Source organism: Pinus tabuliformis, chromosome 6 (genome assembly GCF_031772625.1).
Source record: "Pinus tabuliformis cultivar Carrire ecotype Pingquan chromosome 6, CPIR1, whole genome shotgun sequence".
Classification (NCBI taxonomy): Eukaryota; Viridiplantae; Streptophyta; class Pinopsida; order Pinales; family Pinaceae; genus Pinus; species Pinus tabuliformis.
The window spans coordinates 1,018,951,263-1,018,974,687 of NC_142292.1; the positions used below are offsets into that span (position 1 = coordinate 1,018,951,263).

The window sequence follows — 23,425 nt, forward strand, 5'->3', positions numbered from 1 at the left end:
AGTATATGACTGCAAGAAGAGAGAGCATATTCCAGGTGGTAGCACAATCTGGGGACAGAGTACCTATTTGTGAGTTGAAAATTGAAAGTTTATTTTTGGTGTTTATTGAACTTGTTTTCTTTAAAGGTGAACATTAATTCTCGCCAATTTTATGTTGAAGCCCAATCAGAAATTCAATGGCCATAATTTCAACACATGGAAGCAACGGATGACTGCCATTTTCCAGCACAAGTGCCTATTGGGAGTAGTGACTGAGAAAGTTGTCAGAAACCCAAAGGATGAGGATGAACAAGTATGACTACAAGATCAGAGAGCATACTCCAGGTAGTAGCACTATCTGAAGGCAGAGTATCTATCTCTAAGTTGAAAGTTTATATTCGGTGCTTAGTGAATTTGTTTTCATTAAAGGTGAACATAAATACTCTCACCAATTTTATGTCAGAGCCCAATCAGAAATTCAATGGGCATAATTTCAACACAAGGCAGCTACTAATGATTGCCATTTTTCAGTACAGGTGCCTATTGGAAGTGGTGACGAAGACAGTTGTCAAAGACCCAAATGATTAGGATGAACAAGGAGTATATGACTGCAAGAACAGAGAGCAGTCATGCCCAGCAAGACGTCAGTTACAAATGAGATGCTTCCAAAAGTGCAGGATGTGGAAGATGCTTGCACCATATCAAAGCGGCTACAAGAGATGCATAAAAGTAGAGCATTTTACTTTGAAAACATTTTGTTTGCAAAGCAAATGGAGGAAGGGGAATCAATTTCATAGCATTACAAAAGTTGAAAGATGATAGGGATCAATTATTAGCCATTGAAAGGGAGGTAATTGACACTCCTATCCATGCATGCAACCTATAACACTCCAGAGGTCACATTGTAGACCCATCTGCTTTGCCACATCACTGCCTTGTTCACTAAGATCACTACATGCCCCCTGGATGGCATTGTACTTCCTGATGGAGACTGCACTTCTTTGATGGTGATTGAAGTGTTGATCATTTGGGATTCCCTTGGGGGGTGGATGCACCTTATACCTTAGTGACATCATGTTATTCCTTCGGGACATCATCCTAGTTCATCATTTGATGACAAAGTGAGCCCTTTTGAGGATGACGTGGGCTTTGGTGGTTTATTTTGGTGATATGCCACCTCATTTAGATGGAGATCCATGACTTAGGGGATAAGACCTCTCCCTTAAGTTGTTACTTGCACTTTTCATGGAGAGACATGCCTTTTGGATGATGATGTGACATGTCACCTTTGGAGAACATTAGACTCGCACTATGGGCTAGTTGAGGCTTATGTTATTTCATTGATTTGGCTTTGAGGGTCAACTTGTGACCTATCCACGTTGTATCATGGATTTAATTATATTTTAGTGTTATTTTCTCTATTTTTGGACAAATTGACTTGGCTACCCTCATATAAATAAAGGGGAGTCGATTTCCCTTGGATCATTGTCACACTTCCATTATTACAATTGTTCATTAGTGATTTCTTCTCTCTAGTGCCCAATGGAGGACTAGTAGAGCAACATTTTATTGGGTGAATCTTGGATGCAATGTGATCTTTTTTCATGGATGCTTATGGTGGATCTGGATATTGCATGGTGAAGTAAGTTAGTTTATTTGCTTTATCTTAGTTTTATGTTCCATGGGATGTGTGTTCTTGGGCTAAGTTAGCTTATTTGGTATTTGCTTCATTATCCTTTGTTGAGCTAAGCCCTTTCTCCAAGTATTTGAGGAGTAGAGATAGGTTTTTCTTTCCCTTAATCATCTGATATTTTGAGAACCTAAATTGCAAACCCTAGGGTAGGTTAGTTTATTTGCCCTAGTTTTGTTTGGATTTAAAATTACTTCAAAAGAAACCCTCTAATAGTTTGTATCCTAGACTCCATTTGCCCTAGATCAGTAAGGCACTAGTCTTTATCATTTACGCCATTCCTTCTAAAAACCTAAATTTATTTATTTATTGTTTTATGGTAAATTAGGGTTAAATTTCAGCAAAAACCATGTGTTATTAGCATTGAATGACTTGTTGATGTATGCCCTAGGGTTAGGTTTTGTTTAAAGGTGCATTAGAGATTCAAAGTTTTTCATGCAATTTATAGCCATTTTGTAGGGTTCACATCATACTTTATTTATTGTTATATGCTGTTTTAACAGTCAAAATTTGTTATAAATGTCTTTAGTTGCTTTTAAATTTAGCCTTCACTCTATATGATTTTTATACAATTTTCACAGCTAAATTTATAGTTGTTATAAAATTTAGTTTTGCAGCAATTTGCTGCCCTAAAACCCTTATTTATAGCAGCCTCTAGTTTTTATTGACTTGGTGTGTCCAGCTAAAATATTTGAGACTCCTTAGGCTGACCCTAGCCTTTAGATTGACCCATAGGTCCTTTGAACCCAAATCTTGAACTTACTCCATCCACCGCAAACCCTAACTTGACATACCCTTATCCAATGGATTTTTGTTGTAGGTTCCTTGAGGGCATTTAGCTTAAGATCCTTGGGTTACTTGATCCCTAAGCCTTACCAGGGAAGCCTCCCTTGGATTGTATTGTGTCCTTCACTAAAGAGAGGGGAGTAGTTGCTATGGTGACAAAGGTAACACTTGTATGTTACTGATTGTCTAGATCACCTAGTGAGGGTTTGCACTAGGTGCTAGATTTTGCTGTAACAGGGCACATTACTCCTTGGTAGTTAGGTGCTTTACTCAAGACTAATGTGGTGCATTCATAAAGGAGGTTAACCTTTCTCATGATGGAGCACACTTATTGAGGTTGACACAGTCAAGTGAAGCACTCCACTTAAGGTTATTAATTACCTATTGTAACTTGTATCTTGTAACTACCCCCACCTCCTTAGTCTATAAAATGAGAGGACACATTAGCTAGACAATCTGAGAGAGATTGAGTTTGTATGTTTTGAGCATTCACTGGAAGAGCAAAGTGTGCGAAGCTTGGGTGCGATACCCAGCTCTTATATCTTATTTTTTTGAGTTATTATAGTAAACATATGTGATCACTGCTAATATTTATAGCATCATGTTTGTCATTTCCAGATTTCCTCTTTTGCAGATCCAACCACTAGTTATCTGTAGTTATAGTTTTCTTATACAATGTTGTCTCTACACCCCTAAATTCACTTTACACTGGTTTTAGTATATGCAGATCTGAAGTTTTGAATACAGATCTAATTTCTGAGATGAAAAAGCGACTTTGTATCAGAATTGTACAAGCAGAAATCTTCCATCCAGCATATGGAGGAGTTTACTCCCTATGAGAGAAGGTTGTTATCAGAGGATTTCAGCAGGGTGTGATGCCCAGAAATCTCCAGTGAGTAGAGTGATCTGCACTTACGAAAGGCACAGGGACCTGTGAGGGGCTTAGCTCCAGTGATTAGACTTGGTTCATGCCTAAGAGTGGCTGTTGTTATCGATGCCCATGAGGGGTGGTTTGAACCACAGCAGTTGGTTGATTTATTTTTCTGGATAATCTGTTTCATGGAGTTGTGTTTGAGTTGCAAGAATGGATATCTTGACAAGTCTCCAAGAGAGTAAATGGCTAGAGAAATCTTCAACCTTTACTCCCTAAAAGTCCAGACTACATATACCATTTGAGGAGCTGGAACATCGGAGAAGAGTTGAAGGGAAAGCATTAATTCCAACAGATCACCAGTAGTTTAATTGACTATCAGATGAAAGTTGCCAAGGCGAACAGAAGAACCCTTGATTCTGTAAAGGACCATTTAATCCCTCACATTGCGGAGAAGTTACCAAAGGAGATGTATGAAGTGTTGATGTCCATGTACTAGAGTGTCAACATGTCCCAAAAGCTACTACTGAGAAGCAAACTGACTTGTACACATATAAGAAAGACAGACTGAGACAATGTACCTCACTAGCTGATGAAGATTACCAAGCTTAGAGACCAACGCTTTGCTATTGGTATGAATATTGATTATGAAGAACTAGTGCTTAATGCATAAATGGGTTCTCAATAGCATGGAAAATCTTTGTGCATAATGTCTATGAACATGAACAAACTCCCACATTTCAGAAGATTCAGGACAATTACATGCAAGAAGAGACAAGGCAAGATACATTGGCACCTAGAGTTTGAGAAGTGCACGATCTGTCACTCATCAGGAGAAAAAGGGTTGGACTATGGAGGATGGTTCACCTGGTCCAATGTCAGACAGAGTTCCAGCAGGGTTCAGGTAAGGCTGAATCGGATTTATGGTCCACAGGATGGTATTCCTTTTCCCGAAACATGTTCCAGTGAACATTACAGGGTCAAATCACTTGCCGATTTTGACCTCCATTTCAGTGGGGCAAGTGGTGGACTCCAAGCCTTCATCCTTGTTCGAGATGAATGTTTCTCATCTGGACTCCCATAATTTTCCTGTTCTTATGCATAGCATTTGGACCCTTGTGCCCCATCCTAATGGTGACAAAGCTTGGTTGTTCTAGTTGGAGGCCGCCATTCATCACACTATGAAGTTTGAGAAGATGGGGTTGCATGATTGCACATAAGCAAAGGAGAGAGCTTTGGCAGGCCCACTGGAAGTTGAAGGAGATTCATACCTTGCTAGAGGACAATCTGCATAACATTAACCTTCAAGAGGATGCAACCTAGAGTTGGTGGTGCGAAGGGAGATATATTGCGAAAGGAACACAAGTGCATGCCCAACTACAATGGATCATGACAGCAATGAAGGCTCTAAGTTCTTATTTGATTTGTTGAAGAAGAAAGTGGTGGTTGATAAGTTTTTTGATATACATCAAGCTAATGAATCTCTTGAGGAGAACCCGATCGAGATACGAGGTGTCTGTAATGAGCATTTTCAAAATATATTTTCTTCTTGCCTATTGTTGGATTCAATTGTGGATTCTAGGGATGCTTGCTACAAGGTGGTCCCTCTCAAGTTTTTGACTAGTGATTTAGGGATTTCACGAAGGAAGAGTTCTTTGTTGCCTTTTCCTCGTTGAAAAATGGGAAGTCCCCTAGAATTGAAGGATTTCTCTAAGTCACTTTATCGGGGTTTGATCAAGTTTATTCCAAAGAATGTTACTAAAGACTCAATTAATGGGTGGCATCCAATAACGTTGTCAAGTGTCACCTATAAAATTATGGCTCAAACAATTGCTACAAGAGTGTAGGATGTTGCTAAAAAAATTGTTCACCAAAAGAAAACATTATTTGTGCAGGGGCAATTTATTTTCAATACAATGTTATCAACTTTGGGGGCAATTGAGCGGACCAAGGAGTCGGATCAATAGGGCCTCTTCCTGGAAATTGACTTTGATAAAGCCTACAATCTTACTGATTGGACATTTATCATGAACATGTTAACTTGTCTTGGTTTTGGCCCATGTTTTGTTAGGATGATTAATGCCATGCACCTCAACCTTTATTTTGGTCAATAATGCTTTGTTTCCCCACATCCACCTTCACAAGTCTATCGAGTGAGGGTGTCCATTGGCTCATTATCTTTATGTGTTGATTGTTAATGCTCTTGGTTCTTTGTTGGAGTCAACTCACTTCCAAGGTCATTTTAAAGGTATTTCTTCCAAGGAGTGACCATTTTGCAAGGGCAATTTATTTTCAATACAATGTTATCAACTTTGGGGGCAATTGAGTGGACCAAGGAGTCGGATCAATAGGGCCTCTTCCTGGAAATTGACTTTGATAAAGCCTACAATCATATTGATGGACATTTATCATGAACATGTTAACTTGTCTTGGTTTTGGCCCATGTTGTGTTAGGATGATTAAAACCATGCACCTCAACCTTTATTTTGGTCAATAATACTTTGTTTCCCTGCATCCACCTTCACAAGTCTACCAAGTGAGGGTGTCCATTGGCTCATTATCTTTATGTGTTGATTGTTAATGCTCTTGGTTATCTGTTGGAGTCAACTCACTTCCAAGGTCATTTTAGAGTATTTCTTCCAAGGAGTGACCATTTAACTATGTTCTATGAAACCTCTAAATTTATTATCAATGATCAATAGACTTACTTCTAACTGGTTGGTCTTGATGAGTCGCATGCCTAGATTCCTACCGCTTTGAACTTTGTTTGTCTTATTGTGAGATATCTTGATATTCCATTTGTTGTTGGACTCCTTTCGGTTGAGATGTGGAATTGATGTCTTAAGCAATTGTAGCCTAAGCTTCGCTTTAACCGACATAAGAATCTTCCTTTAATAGGTAAACTAACCGTGTTGAATAGAATCCTTCAATATTATCACATCTATTATATGTCTGTCCTGTTTGCTCCCTGGAAAGGTATAGTTCCATCAAATGTTATAGATTTTGTGCTCATATCTATAGGTCATGTGGCGGGGCTCGAGGCTTTACCATGGTGCCCCAAGATATCTATATTATGCCCGAGGATGAGGAAAGCCTTGGTTTGGTAGATGTTGCAGTGGGTAGTTAGATGTCTAGAGGGTGCCTCTCCTTCGGAGATCTTGTTATGGCACAAACTGCTTTCAACAGAACATGTTGGTAAAATCAAGGGTTAGTTTTGCTTATGTGACATGTTGTCTACTCCACATAATTTCCAAATTGTAGGCACTTTAATTTTCCATACCATTTGGACAATCTAGAGGAAGGTGTCAAGTTTGGTTTGTTGGAAGATGTCAAGGACTCATGCTAGGTGGGACATGACCATAAGGTCAATTTGGAATGGGAAGCTAGAAGGCACTAGTATTTCCAATCGCCCATGTTTTCAATCCAAAAGGCTAGGCAAGATGAAGATCTTTTCTCGAAAGGATTTGTGGGTTGCCAATTCTCACTATTGGAAGGATTAGTGCTCAATGACTCAAGAACTTGCTCTGTATCCTATGGATTGGTTTGACGTTTTGGAGATTGTTGGGCCCATCCCGTAGGAAAATCTATTCAACATAAGCGTTGATATGATAGGTCCCTTCTAACATGACTAGGAGTGGAGCTTTGGGCACCCTATAATTGAATATGATTCCCATAGACTTTACTCCATTTAGCATCAAAATGCTAGGCCCAATCATGAATGCTTGATAGGTTTCAATTGATGTTGAAAATCATTGGATTCAAAGATTGCATAGTGTTTGGTCAATGCAAGTATCCTATAAACTCTACGCCTTTTCTTGGTTGGTGATCTATCAAGGTCTTCCCTCTAAGGCTCGACTAGCCAATAGTGCCCTCTCAGATAGACTTTGCCTCTATTGTCCAAAGGCGGAAACTGTGAAGCACATTTTATGGGATTGCTCCTTTGCAAGGTCTTGTTGGGATCAAGTTCAATTACAGTTGACAGGTATTCCTCAACAGCAAATACATTAGAGGGCAGTGTTGTTGGGGGATTCTAGATCTGAGATTCTAGACTCTTTGGTTGATATCTTGCATCGTTTGAGTCTATGCATATTTGTTCTTTGCAAACTCCACTATATGATTTGTTCTTTGGAAACTTTGTCGCAAACATGTGTTTGATAATGATGTCAAATCTTTGGTCACCTTTTATCAGATATGGAGAAAGGAGGTACATATGCAGTTGTTGGCAAAAGGATCATTATTGATTAAGGATGCCAAACTATTAGACTTTGTCACTTATTCCGATTTCATTGTTGCTTTAGTTTTTTTAATAAGGATGTAAATATCATTATATACACCTTTCCTTTTCTTTCTTTTTATTGATGTTATTTTTTTGTAGATATAATAAGTATCTTTTACATCAACAAACAAAAAGAAAGTTGTTCATCTCATTCTAAGAAAAAGACCTTGAGCCATGTGACATGTTTTAGATGTCACAAGAAGGGGCATTATGTTAAATAATGTCTAGAGAAAAACAGGGAGAAGCAACAAAAGCAGTTTGGATTCTGGAAGGAGTGCAAAAGCTATAGTGGATGAGTTGGCATCCAAACTGGAGAGATCCTTCTCCATGGTTTCTTGTTTCTCCACCAATACCACTTCTAGTCTTGGCCTAACTGTGGTTAATGGTGCATCTAAGCCCATGATCATTAACTAGAAAATCTTCAACAAATTTTAGGGCTAAGACAGGTGTGCAAATGGACTTGAGCAATGATGCAACATATCAAGTGAATGGAATAAAAAACATCTCTTTTTGAATGCCCTCAAGTGATGTTCTTGATTTCATCGAAGTTATAATTGTTCCTAGTTTGGCTAAAAATCTCGTTTCAATTCCAGCTACAAATAGGAAATGTATAGTTAGATTCAATGTTCATCGGTGCACCATTAAAAATTGTAGCTAGGATCATCTAAATGTCTTAGTTAGAGGTGTGCAAGAAGGAGGCTTGTTAATTTTAGTTAACAATGGTATGTTCTATGCTTAAGCACAATTTACTTCAATGTTCCCTTAGTAGCCCAATAACAATTTCCAATTTCCAATAGCAATCACATTGATAGTGAAGGCAAATAGAACACAAAATAAACCGCAGAAGACAAGCCAAGACAAGAGGACACCAGATTTGGCGGATGCCACGGAATATCCCTAATGTGGGGAAAACCCTTTGATCAATTCTTCTTATTATTAAATCAAAATTTTAGCACAGAGAGAGAGTACAAAAGTCAAGTTGACTTGCCCAATACACAGTCAAAACAACCTTGTAAATTTCTGCAGTCATACTTCAGCCCTAACCAGAAAGTCAACGCTAGTCAAAGCAGCAGCAAATCTTCCTCAAAGCAACTCAGCCTTCCTTGGTCAAACTCAACCTAATCAAGAGGATAAATTCAACCCAAAACAGCTTGGTCAAACTCAATCAAAGGAGAGAGAAGATTGTTGTAATTTTCTCCAGCCAACCCTGAAGTCGACATAGGTCAACCAGCCTAGAATTCCTCGATTTTTGTGCCCAACAATGTGGACTAGAAAAATCAAATCTTTGACCCAAAAATCAAAGTCAAACTCAGTCAAAAATGCCTTGGTCAACACCGGTCAAACCTCTCTCTGAAGTCTAAAATTCAGCCTATAATTTATGCCCAGAAATTTTGTCCTCCTAGCTGCACGTGTGAGAGAGAAAGAGGTTGCCCAAGAGCTATACAAACCAATCTGATGAAGAGAGAGAAGAAATGTGTGAGTGATGAATGTCCAAATGAAGTGTGAGGTCTCTTGTATTTATAACATTCGTTATGGGTGAAGAGAAGCATCCATTGGGCTTCTTGAGCCTACATAATGATGAAGCTAACCTAATCAATTTGCACACATGTGGGCATAAATTCAAAATCACGCTTTTGCTTGTCTGAATGAGATGATCTTTTTATCAATCTTGGACCTCTCGAAAAGAGGAATCCAATGCAATCATCATCTCCATCAAATGAGTTGTCCCAAGGTGGAATTTGGCCCTAGTTGCCAATTTTAACACTCCCTCTTAACTAGGGAGAATTCGACTTGCCAATCCATCTATTGTCATCATGTCATCCTGTCGTCATGTACCATCTCTCTCATCTCATCTATGCTCTGTTGAACCATGATGTAATAATGAAGAAGCATCGATTGAGAGCGAGTCACAAGACCTTACCACTCTCCACTGACAAAAGCCAATCGAGAGGTAGAACCTCAAATGATCCCAAATCAAGTTGTTGAACACCATGCATCCTAGACATAGGGAGTACGGTAATAATACACAATGCATCCATCGGTAGTGCTATGGACCCTATCCATGTTTCCCAACTCATTGGACGAATGAGAGGTACTTCCCATGAGTCCTGGACTAGATAGGTAGGATGTATGATGGGGCATCAGCAGGAGAAGGTGAACCACTCATCCTGCTTATATGCCATAGGAGAAGGTGAACCACTCATCCTATACATATGTCAATCGTAGGGGAAGGTGAACCGTTCACCCTACACACATGTCGCCATGGGGTATCGCAGGGGAAGGTGAACCACTCACCCTATGGTCGCTCATAGCTCCAAGAAGTACCACAAGCCCCCATAAGCTCCCAGAGCTCAAATTTCAACTCAAGCAGGACCCTCATAGGAGGGTCTGTCCATGACTCCAAGTCTCTCTCGAAAGCTAAGAATTTCACCTTCCATAAGAACTTCTTGAGGATGTCTACGACTTACTCATCAATCCTGATGTGTTGGAGCCTTATTGCTCCCTGTTGTACCGTATCATGGATAAAGTAGTACCTAAAGGCTAATATCAATGTGCTTGGAGCGGTCATGGAACACGGGATTCTTTGAAAGACACATCCCACTTCGGTAGTTGCAGAAGATCACATGGTATCCAGCACATGCTCAAATAGCTCACTAAAGAGCTTCCTCAACCAAAGAGCTTCACAACAAGCCATACTAGGTGCAATGTATTCGACCTCGACGGTGCTTAGAGCATCCGATTTCTGCTTCCTGCTCATCCAAGAAACTGAAGCAGACCCCAGTGAGAAGCAACATCCAAACATGCTCTTACGATCCACCACACTGTTAGCCCAGTTAGCATCAGTATATCCATGTAGTCTCAAATTCCTGGCAATGTATCTCAGTCCATAGTTGATTGTGCCACAAAGATATCTCAAGAGATTCTTAGCAGCAATCCAATATATGTGATGAGGCTCGACCACAAATTGTCTCAACGTATTCATAGTGAAGAATATGTAAGGACGAGAGTTTACCAAGAACATTAGGGCCCCCACAAGTTGTCTATATTCGGAAGGGTTTGCTATTTCGGGCCCAGCAACACTTTCACATAGCTTCTTGAAGTTGAGTTCCATCAGAGTAGACACAAACTTTCAATCAACCATCCCACATCTCTCAAGCAACTTCACAATGTATTTTCCTTGAGAAAGGAAAATCTCACCTGGCTTTTGCCAAACCTCCAGGCCTAGGAAGTAGTGCATTAACCCTAAGTCCTTCATCTCGAACTCGAAAACCAACTCCCTCTTGCATTGATAAATGAGAGGGTCTGCACCTATCAGAAAGAGATCATCCACAATAAAGGACCAAAATGAGAGGCATGTCCTTTTCAACCTTGAAGTATAAGTTAGGATTAGCATCGCTCCTCATAAATCCAAGCTTCATAAGATAGTTATCAATCCTCTCATACCAAGCCCTGGGGGCTTGCTTCAACCCATAGAGGGCTTTCTTCAACCTCCATACGTATGTCCTTCAATCTTGTACTTTGAAACCTTGAGGTTGTTCCAAATAGACTTCCTCCTTAAGCGAGCCATGCAAGAAAGCAGTTTTAACATCCATTTGATGTAGGTTCCATCCTTGAGAAGCAACGAGAGCAATAATCGATCGAATAGTAGTATATCGGTCAACTGGTGCGAATATCTCGTCATAGTCCACTCCTTCCTTTTGAGAGAAGCCTCAAACAACGACCCTGGCCTTATATTTTTCAACACCTCCCATCAGCTCCATGTTCAATTTTGTATAGCCATTTTAAGGTGACTACGAACTTGCCCTTTGGTCTAGGCACCACATCCCAGACATCATTTTTCATGATAGATTCATATTCCTTATTCATCGCATCCTTCCTGACTTGTTGTTTTACAGCTTCTTTAAACGTACATGGCTCAGATTGAACAATAGTACTCATGGCAACTAAGTACCCTTGATACCTATTCGGCTTATTGCTTTCACGAAATGTCCCTCTTGGAGCAATATGTCTCTTAGCATCTTCAAGAGTATCTTTGAGCCACAAAGGTCTTTTCCTTGAGGTAGAGGGATCACAAGGCGGTGGATCAATGGGATCCATTGGGCCTTCAACATCAGGCATAGGTTCATTTGTAGGAGGTTCATCCTGTTTTTCCGCAGCATTATCATTATGATCCTTCCTTGGAATGGGGAGATCTCGAGCTTTCCCAAGGGCAGTGTCTTCATCGAAGGTGACAACATGGCTATCTTTGTCCAAGCACATAGATTTTATATGCCTTTGAATTTTCACTATAGTCCATAATATACCTTTCTTCCCATATGCTTCTCACTTGTTTATTTTCTCTTTAGGCACATGAAAATACACGGGACAAACAAATATTCTAAAATGAGAAACATCAGGTTTCTTACCAGTGAAAACTTCTTCAGATGTCTTGAAATCTAGTGCTTGAAGCGGACTCCTATTTTGAACATACACGACAGCGTTGGCAGCCTCTCCCCATAAGAACTTCGATAGACCTTGATATGAAGCATAGCACGGGTGGCTTCCATGATTGTTCGATTCTTCCTTTCAGCTACACCATTTTGCTCAGGAGTGTATGGAACGGTTGTCTCCCTCTTAATGCCAGCCTCTCTGCAAAAGTCGTTGAATTCATTTGATTCATATTCGGTTCCATTGTCGATCCTCAATATCTTGATCTTCTTCCCTGTTTAATTTTCCACCAAGGCTTTGAAAGAACAAAACCATTTGAATAGTTTGTCCTCTTCTTCAAGAAGTAGATCCATGTTTTGCAAGAGAAATTATCCGCAAAAATAGCATAATATAAGTATCATCCCAATGATGTCACAGGCAACATACCAGATAGATCAGAAATTAGAATGGACCAGTTGAAGAATATCAGAAGTTTGACATTCGCTTGAGGGGAATGGTCCCCTTGTAGGTTTCCCAGCTTCACAACCCTGAGAAACATCTTCATGATTCATGTTGAAATCAAGCATACCTGTGACCATCTTCCTTACCCCTGGTAAGGCTTTATAATGAAGGTGGGCAAATCTCCGATGCCACAATTCGGATTGAAGAGAAGTGTCGCAAGACATGGCTCCCAAAGGAATTCCTCCAACTTGCTAAAGACCATCAACCCTAAATCCAAGTGTAAATGCATCTTTGGGGTTTCTTTGCCAAATACGTACCTTTCCATCAACGAATGCTACCTTGAAGCCTTTATCTTCCATCACAGAAATAGATACCAGGTTCTTCTTCAAATCGGGCACATACAATACTTCTTGTAGATGGATGGTTTGACCTTGATTCAAGTGAAGAGTGATGGTACCTATTTTTTTCACGGGATAGGTGGCATTATCTCCAAGTATGATTTTCAAATTAGTCTTTTTTTCAACCAAATTTGAGAGGGCCTCCTTATACCCAGTGAAGTGCCTCGAGGTTCCACTATCAACCAACCAATGATCCAAAGTATCCAGAGGAGAGGCAGTAGATAGAGCAGAAATAAGATAAAATTATTTTTGTTTTCCTACAACATTACTTTCCTCATACCTAGAATTTCTCGTCCTTTTGGGAGGTCAACCATTTCCATCTCGAGCAACGAGAGCATTCCTCTTTCCTTTATTGTTGAACCTATTGTTCCTTTGATTTCCATTGCCTTTGTAGTTGTTGTGGTTGATGTTGTCATCATCCCTTGGAGTATCCTTCTTGTGAGGACACTCTCTAGCATAATGGCCAAACTTGTTGCAATTGTAGCACCTTCCTATTCTACAATTATGCGTCTTTCTAACCAACTTGGCCTCTGCATACACGATTGTACAGACTCGTACAAGCTATTCAGCCCTCCTGCGCATGATGACTTGGCCTTGGTAAGAGCGCACGCTGCTGAAGAAATCACTGAGACTATTCGGCCTCTATCTCTCTGCCCTAGCACACTGAACTGGAATCTCTTCTTGCTGAGCTAAAACACACAATTCTCTAGTGCATAATGAATGATAGCCAAGTTTGTGCCTTTTCCTTTTATAAAATCAAACTGGCCCCATCAACTCAAGTCAAACTGGCCCATCAACTCAAGTCAAACTAGCCCATTAACTCAAGTCAAACTAGCTCATTAACTCAAGTCAAACTAGTGAGATCAATTTACTTTTTGACTGTAGGATAATTAGAATTTTTCTTGGTCAAAATTAAGTGAAAGTATAACTGCTCCTTAATTTCACTTGTGGGTTCCACTGCCAAATTTAGCGCACTTCTAAATTTAGCAAAACCCTTCCATCTCTAACTTCAATTAACACTCCCTCTTAGAGAGGAAGGTGTTTTGTACTACACCCAATTTATCTCTGAAGTAGACAAATCTGCCTCTTGTCAATGCCTTGGTCAAGATATTTGTTGTCTGCTCCTCTATAGGTACGTACTGAATTCTAACTTTACCCCTCTGAACACAATCTCTGATATGGTGGTACCTGATCTCGATGTGCTTGGAGTGGTCATGAAACACTGGATTTTCAGAGAGCTTGATGCAACTCTGATTATCACAATTTATGACCGTGGGCTCCAACCTCTAACTGAACAACCCGACAAGTAGCTTCCTCAACCAAATAGCCTCGCAAGCTACCAAGCTAGCATCCATATACTCGGCCTCAGCTGAGCTTAGTGCCACTGATCTCTGCTTCTTGTTGAACCAAGAAACAACTACTGACCCAACACTGAAAGCACAACCTGAAGTGCTCTTCCTATCTGCTAAACCCCCTGCCCAATCTACGTTTGTGATCCCTGAAGACTCACTCCATCAACCTATCTGTACAACAACGCATAATCTATTGTGCCCCTGAGATACGTCAACACGTGTTTGGCAGCAACAAAATGCACTCTAGTTGGCTCAATGGTTGACTGCGAAGCAAATGTTTGGTCATGTGTTCACTAGATACATCAATGACCCTATGAGTTGCCTATAGAGAGTGGGATCCACTCTCTCACCTCTGGTAGCATCCACCTTCCTCCAATTTGTGACTAGAGGTGTGGTCATGGGCCAAGAATCCTGCATGTGGAATCCCTTGAGAATCTCATGTGCATACCTGCCTTGTCCCAAGAATATCTCCCCATCACCTTGGCAAATGTCCACTCCAGGGAAATAGTGCATAAGCCCTATATCCTTCATCTCAAACTCTTCTGCAAGGTCTCTCTTGTAGTCACAGATGAGCTCCTCGTCCCCTGTCAATATCAAATCATCAACATATAACACAAGAATGAGAGGCTGACCCTCAACCACAATATAGTATAGGTTAGGGTCAGCTTCACTCTTGTTGAAGCCCAATCCGAGAAGGTAGATCTATCCGGGCATACCATGCACTCAGTGCCTGCTTAAGCCCATAAAAAGCACTCTGCTGAAGGTCTCAAACCCCTCAACCTGCTCAACATATATCTCTTCCTCAACAACTTTGTTATGGAAGGCAGTCTTCACATCCATTTGGTGGATCTTCCACCCCATCTACGCTGCAATCACCAAAGTAGTCCTAATGGACGAATATCTGGCCACTGGTGTTAACATCTCATCATAGTCTATCCCTTTGACCTTAGAGAACCCTTTGGCCACAAATCTAGCCTCACTTCTCCACACTCCCATGAAAAGCAATTTCCCCAGCATGAAGCAACCACAGACCACTCACTAATGCTTAGCAGACAGCATATACATATGATCATGAGCTAAAGGGTGTCCCCTCTTCTGTTTCAAAACCTGTGTTTGCAGTTTTTGTTTATCTTAAAATATTTTTTGTCAGTTTTCAATCATGATGTTACTAAGGCAGAATCCAATGGTCTCTGTCTTGTTTATATTAAAGGATATAGTTAGCCTTCCGCACCAGATCTAGTGAAAACAAAAAAAAAGTAATACATACACAGTTGATGCCATAGAAATGATTGAATACCTTCTATGTCCAGCTTTAGAGTCACGACTTTGCCATTAAAGGGATTTTTTTCGATATTTCAAATTTTCAAATTGAGCTTTATGAAAATTATTTTCTTTATCCTTATCTGCAAAACTAGAATCAAACAGAATGCTAGATATATATAGCATACAATACATAAACTTACAATTTTACAAAAGGAATAATATAGACAAAGTTTTTTTTTACACATGGCACAACTTCTACACTGGTGTCTTCTTCTGCTTCCCCTTTCTGTTACAATTTACAGATATCCATACATTGCTTTTGTCGGTGATTATAATCCAAACAGTCATAAAAATCAGAAAGTCAAACACCACATTCATTCAACTTCCTTTCTGTAGTGGCATTGTGGTTTTGTAATGTAATCTTGCAACCTTTTTATTGTTGTGGAACCTTACTTTCAGGAAGGGTGCATTGTGGGTCCTATGCTTTTGACAATTTGAACTGTGAATTTTCTATTTCCCACAATAGGAACTTCTACACCTTCAGATGAAAATCTTCTCTATCCACACGTGTTGCAATAAGAACACCAATCCCACAACCTTGGATTGCCGTCCAAAACAGCATCACAACTCTGGATTGCAAATTTTCATTTACTTCTACAGCTTGCTTAGTCAGCACTCTCCACTCTTCAGCTGATGTGATACTTCATATTACAATGCTTCTTGTGCCTACTAGCCTGGGGTTGCAACCTTGATTTACCCACAACCCAGCCTTGCAATTTTTAGAATCTACAGCAATTAAGCATGCATCTCAATTTTCACAGGAAGATTTTCTGCTGCCACGGGGCCAGAGACCTCCATAACTGCATGATGAGGCTTGATCATCTGCCTCAAATGACCTAGATAATCTTATTTAGTGTGATAACTATTATTTTGGTTGGAACTTGGGACTAGACCAGAGTTCCAAACCTGTAATCGTTGAGGGTTATAGGTTATAAACTGGTATCTCATCTTTTTTGTAGGTCAAAAGCATCTCTATAGACAAACTGCCTGCATTTAGATGCTATTTACATTCTCCCCCTCACCTCTTGCTAATTAAGAAAAAAGGAGGACAAGTCTGTCTTGGAGGGCGTCTATCAATAATGTCTTTACTGTAGAATTACTTCAACTAGGGCTTTCAGCCTTAAAAATATTGTTTCAAACTAGATACTTCCTACATCAAAATGGATCTATCCATCTTCCGAGGGTATCTCTATTGGCTTTAGTCTCATGGACTATGAATTCCTCTCAGACAGAACAAGTCAATGCTCATCAGCGTCACCTTACAATAGATCGTCATATTCCAAGAGACTAGCATATCTGTAGGCACTGCTTTAATCTTTATGAAAGAGGAGTCCACAGAATGTTCTGTCTCGATAAGATAAATCATTACTACCTAAAGATCACCATGCATATCCATATAATTTACTCTTCAGAAGCCAAATCTGGAGACATTTTGTCTTTTAGTTCCCAGTTTACTTTGAAATCGAAGGTTATGCAGGGACTCAGACAGGTCGGTCTGCATCTTTTCATTGGGTTTAGATTTATTCATTGGGAAGTTGTGCACTCACTGGTGTTACTTGCTTAATATAAGCATCCCATATAGATCCTCTCTTATTTCCTCACTACCTGCCGATCCACATCTACAATTGGCCAAAACAGAAACATAGATTGGGTTGACTCTCAGTTACTAGACATTGTCGTTAAGCTCAAAACTTTTGACAGAATATACAAATATATGTATCCTCTTCAGCTTTCCAGGATTTTCATCACACATAGTAAGACTTCTACACAAGCATTAAAGTGAAGATCTACCTTGAATATAGGAGAAATACATCTTTATTGTCAAGAGAATATGCACAAAATGTTCCCAGAAACCACCTAATTCCCACTGATACTCTTAAATAGGTCCTGAGGGATTTTACGGTGTTAAGTGAAAAAAGGTAACTTCGGACAATTGTTTTTAACTTACTAGCAACTTCATCAAGGCAGTTGTAGGCATTATATTATTATATGCTTTGACATCAGCATTTTTTTCTATAGTCATGGCATATTTACCACTTTTAATTATCTCCAGAAATAAATATATTCCTCACCTTCTTCTCAAGATAACTTCGTCACCAAACTATTACCAGACTGTTGCTGATACAAGCGTCATGATTCATGACATATTTGGGATAAACCCAAGTTTCTTTGCCTCCAAAAATTGTTAAAAAAAAATCGTATTGTGAGGCATAACAACATACATGAGATTATCTAACTTTCATTGGCTTCTTAGGATTCTTTCAAGCCTGATACCAGACATAAGATTACCTAACTTTCATTGGCTTCTTAAGATTCTTTCAAGCCTGATACCACCAGGCATCCCGACATGTATTGAATTATGCAAGAGATAATAGACAGTACCTCTTCCTTCATTTTATCCTGAAAAGTGGATGGCAACATATTGGGGAACAGCTTTAAAAACACTGGTAGCAAGAACTCCATAAATGGCACTATAATAAAGACTGCAACAGGCACGAGCCTGAAAATATCTGCTGTTGTTCTAGTTAGTTGCTGCCTCTCTCTCCGTGAAAGGCTTTTTCCACCTGCAAGCTTCAATAGTAGCCTAGAGCAAATCCTCACATCAGCCCAAAGAAGTTTGATTCCAATCCAATAATGTTGCAAGGCTCCCTTAAAGTCATCTTTCCATTGATGAAGCTTCCTGGCCCAATCTTCCCTAATTGAAAAGTCCAAAATCATATAGTCAGCTCTATGGATTAACAAAACATTCTATCACACAAATCCTTGCAATCTTGACAAAATACAATAAGGCCTTAGTTCTGCTTAAATAGTAAAGCCTTGCCTGCTCATAGAAGCAATAGCCCTTAGTGCAGGTCCAATTCCCATAAATAAAGACCAGAACTTTCTAACAATAGTTTCATCTTTCCTGCGTGATTCCTGTGCCTGCTTGGCCTTGGCTTTCACTGTACTCAGACCTTCTACAGCCTCGTCGCATTCTTCCGGTGATGCTTCTGTCTTTTTCTGCTTTAAAGTCTGGTCTCCATTGTTCTCTTTCGGACTATCTGTAGCAGGCTGACTCGCTGTTGCAATAGATGAAGTATTTGTGGACTGAGATATCCATCTTATTTCTGCAGATAATCCTAATTGTGGCCTACCATATCTTGCAATATCAAGTGTAATAACATCCCCGAAGAGTGGTCTTTCTGAGAATTTCAACAATCCTCTTAGGGACGAGGCAGAGAAGCTTTTACAATGCTGTGACCAATTCTTCTCATTGCTGTCTTTGTCTTCTATTTGTCCTTCCGAGGAATTTATGGGTACTTGTGGGACAAATCTGGAGTATGAAAGCCACTCTGATGATTGTTTGAGATAGAGATTGTGCTCAAAGAAATAAGCTGGGCCAAAAAGTGACCCACTAGCATTCTCTGGTGAGTGAAGAAGTTTCCTGGCAATATGCCGATGAATGCTGAGCTGTCTAAAAGCCATTAGGTAAGGATTTTATAAATTATTATTTTGAAAGAGGTTTCGGCCGGTAGCACCAATAAACGACGGACATGTCTCTATTTTCTACTTTGAAAGACTTCTGATAATAAAAGATATAAGCCCAAATTTCTGAACGGTCGCAGCAGAACACTTCGGATTCGAGATGGATAGCAATTAAGTTGAATAGCGGTCACAAGGTATTCATATCATCCAATGCTTCAATACACTGCAGAAATAAATTGGAATACAAATCATTAACCAATACCTGCAGCAATCAATATGGCCATAACGAAATATCTCTAATGATCAAACATTATATGTAATGACCCAGTCCAGTAAAAGGAAACCCCCAAATTGCTGCACAAATAGCAAGACTTTATTTACAAGGAAAAGTTCAAGGGAACAAATTAAAAATTCCACATTTCAACCAAAAGAACAATGTAGATGAGATCACGAGAACAATCCCGGCGACATAAACCCCAATTCCAACAGTGCAAAAAAGAAAGGAGTGTGTCATGGTTCGCCACAAATAATTTAGTATATTCAGAAATTATATTAAACAAACTAGTCGTTCCCCAAAAGCCCATGATCACAAATTGGTTGAAACAGAAACAAGAAACATTGAAGAGTACGCTTAAACTACGAGGTAGTCCAATGGTAATTGGAGTGAAAAAGGTTGGAAAAAAAACGAAACATTCACGCATGCATTACCAAAGTTCAGAGATACGGGAAATACCTCTTTGAGAAAGGGTTTAACAGGAGCGCCTCAACTGTTCTGCAGCACAACCAAGTTAATTCATTTGCGGCGGAACTTGAAGAGAGCACAAGAGAAATCCAGAGAGTGCAAGAGCTGAATACCACAATGTGTGAGATGAAGGGACCAGCCATTGACCATCTGCTCCGTGAGTGACTGACTTGCCTTTATTGACTTCCACGTTCCGTGTCGGCTCTTCTCTTGGGTTCCGTTAAAAACACTTCCAAAATGTAATCTCCTATCTATATGAAAATCAATGTCCTTAGTTTTATATCTGGTTTCTTCTCCTTCCAAATTACATTGTATGAAAATCAATATCCTTAGTTTAATATCTGTTTTTTCTCCTTCCAGATTACATTGTTTTTTCTCATTCCGGATTACATTCATTACATAAGGATCGTGTCACTCATAAGATATTTAAAAAAAATTGAGCAAATGGAAGAGGGTAAATTGAGCAAATGGAAGAGGGTAGATGTCCTTAGTTTAATATTGTTTTTTCTCCTTCCAAATTACATTCATTACATTACGATTTACGATGGTATGAGTGATAAGGTGTTTAAAAAAAATTGAGCAAATGGAAGAGGGTAGATGGCCTAAGGTTGTCTTTAATGATAGAGTGTGCAAGAGTAAAAAACCTTGGATGCAGCAAAATAACAAATGGTTTAGTAAATGGGGTAAAAGCTTTTATTATGGAAAAGTTTCACAAGCGTACTTGGGATAAAGAGCTAGGAAGAAAGAAAAATTATTATATTGAAGTGTTTAATCCCACTCATAGTCATCAACCAAAAACATACATAGCTGCCAATATCTCTTAGAGAGCCAAAATTATTATTGCTTAGTTAAGGACTAATTCTCATCAACTCCGTTGTGAAACAGGGCGCTGGAAAAGGCCAAAGGAAGTGTGGGAGGAAAGAGTATGCATTTTTTGTTCTTCCGGAAAAGAGGAAACAGAAAAACATTTCACTTTAGAATGTGAGGCCTTCAAAGACAACAGGGAAAGTTATGCAGATATGCTGGAAGCTAGCTCTTGGGATAATTTATTTGATGAAGAGTTTGTCGAGAAGCTGTGAGCATTTATTTTGAAGCTTCACAGAAAAAGGGTCGAATACATCACGCGGATGAAGAAGCAATCTGTCCCATAGGTTGTCTTTAGCCTCGTGGATGTTAAAAATAATTTCTTTCTTTCTTCTTTCTAGCTGGAGGTTTTCTATCTTTTTTCCATGCGAAGCCATAATTTCGTAAGTTCATTTTTCCTTCCTTCTTTAAAGTCAACACACTCGCATATTCGTCTTTAAAGATTCAAAATCATACTAGTGATTGAAGGTTGGAATTGAAAATTGTTAGGCATGTTGAAAGTACTATAAATTTTTATAAATAAGTCTTTCGTCCTAGAAAGTTATTGATTAGGCCGAGGGTGTAAGTCACATAATTTTTTAGTGAAACTATTTCATGAAGCTTTGTTCTAATTTATAGATAAAATAGTTTTTTCATCCGAATTATTAAAATCTGGTAATATAATTTCAAGATTTTTTTGTTAATCAAAATACATTTTTGAATGCATAAATAAACTCAGCATTCTAAAAAACCCTGGGCCACTCGAATGATGCAGATTAAACAATTTAAACTCAAGTTTTTAAAAATTTTGTTGGATTAAATGATCGTGAAAAAGGTCATTTCGTCTATAAATTAGACTACACCTTTTATGAATATGTAAATAGTTTTTCATTCAAAGTTACCAAAATTTAACATCTTTAAAACGTAATATTTATAATCTTTTTAAATTTCTCATAAAAATCTTTTAATTATGTATGTATGTTTGTCATCCTCTCCATGAAAATGGGATTCATGTATTGTTTTATTTTTACTAAAATAATGTATCATTTTTATTAACGTAATATATATATAACAAAGTAATATTCCTGATGGGGGTGCAGAGCCGACAACACGTGGTTGCATCACCACATGACTAAATCCAAATGTTCGAGGTGGGGGTATGGGCCTCTCGTCCTTTCAGGCATTAATAGTCGTGGGGAGTGGTACAGTGGAGTGGGTGGTTAAGCGTGCGATGAGCATTCTTAAGAATGTTGTCGAGGGTGGCAGGGTGAAATACGACGGAGCGATGGCAATCCCGGGTATTTGCATTTGTGTTTGCATTCACGTTTGGAGGAAGGTGACAGGCTGGTGGTCAGAAAGGCATGGCGAGCTGGTAAACCTGGTTTTTGTGGGCAGAGAGCTCTGGCGGTGTGTTGGGGAGGGTGTCAGGTGCAGGGAAGAGGGAGGCTTCCATTGCTTGCGGAGTTGTGTTCTCTAGTGTGTTCGACGTATTCGGGTATGGAGAGTCCCTGCTTCAGCTCCAGTGGTTAATTGGCAGTGTAGCAGTGGGATAGGGTGGTGGCGGTCGCTGGACCAGCCTTCGTTCTTTGCACAGTGGCAACCAACCCACCCTCGTGGCATCCCTATTCATCCGCAGCGAAAAACCAGGAGGGCTTGCTACCGAGTTTGGTTTGTCAAATTCTGCGGGTGGAAGCTCTTCAAATTTATGTTCCAATTTGGTAATAATCCGCTTAACTTTTGAGGACGCCTTTTTCTCGGAGAAAGCTTGAAAGACGGTGACATTCGGTGGATTGTGTTCTGGGTAATTTTTGTTGGGTGTGAGTGCGAGCCATGAAGACCCCATCGCGGAAGGCTTCCTCCTTGGGTCCTCTTGCTACTGAGGAATTGCCCACACAAGCGTTGGTTCCGGCTCCACCTCGCCGTGGTGGCAAAATGGCTGGGAGCTCGTGGCGAGGTGTCGGCGGGTCACGAGGTGGTAGAGGTGGAGGACGACTGGGGCTCTGCTGAGGGGGAGGCGTTAGGAGAGGTGGAAAACAAGGGATGAATTGAGGGGACGCGGAGAATAGTCACGGATAGAGGATTCGGGGTGGTGGACGTCGAGGTGGAGTGAAAAGCACACTGAGAGCATCTGAAGCTCAAGAAGGGCAAGTCCACCACCAATGTTGTGGGGAAAGTTGTCGAGACCTCATTTTTAATCTAATGAATCGAATGGATGTTGTTGAATGCATCCAGAGAGAAGAACATGCGTTGCAGATGGCAACCTTGGAGCAGCTTCACTACTTCCAGAGTCAACTCAGGGAGCGTGTAGTTGTGGTGTGGAGAGGTCAGAATTTTCTCTCATAGAAAGTTGGAGACCTGGATGGCGCACTTCAAAGGGCACGTCCAATGTGACTTCCGCCCTCCACCGCCTCCTGGAACTGCCCCGGACAACCCTGCATCCATTACTTTTGGTGACTAGTATGCTTTTTGGAGTATTTTTTGTTTTAGTTGTGTTCTGGTGCATATGGCCTAATCGATTCTAGTTTCTGCCTTTAGAGGCCCTTTTGTATTTTTGTCATATGGTGAACTTTTTGATCAACAAACCCAATTGGGGTGAGACCACCTATTTTGACGGCATCTCTATGTACTCCTTTCGATGAAATTAATAGAAGATTGACTTACAAAATAAAAATAACAAAGTAATATAATTATTTTTTATATTAATATAAAAATGTGATGATTACTAAATACATGTTATAAAAGTGATATGCTTGTGAAATTACTAATAAAATTTTACTATAAATTATTTTGAAGATAAATGTGAGTATGCATACGATAAGGTGTCATATAAT

General features: G+C 39.7%; 1 protein-coding gene across 1 annotated transcript in view; it reads right to left on the reverse strand.

Annotated features, from left to right (window-relative positions):
• LOC149262457 (uncharacterized) overlaps positions 1-20,004 on the reverse strand; it is a 233,857-nt gene extending 213,853 nt beyond the window's left edge. The window contains exons 1-3 of the mRNA XM_089424677.1: positions 19,743-20,004; positions 18,366-19,232; positions 17,927-18,239 (exon numbers count right to left, since the gene is read on the reverse strand). Coding sequence (XP_089280803.1) covers positions 17,927-18,239; positions 18,366-19,009 — 957 coding nt within the window. The 5' untranslated portion in view covers positions 19,010-19,232; positions 19,743-20,004. The remainder of the gene's footprint in view (positions 1-17,926; positions 18,240-18,365; positions 19,233-19,742) is intronic.
• Between the last annotated feature and the right edge of the window lie 3,421 nt (positions 20,005-23,425).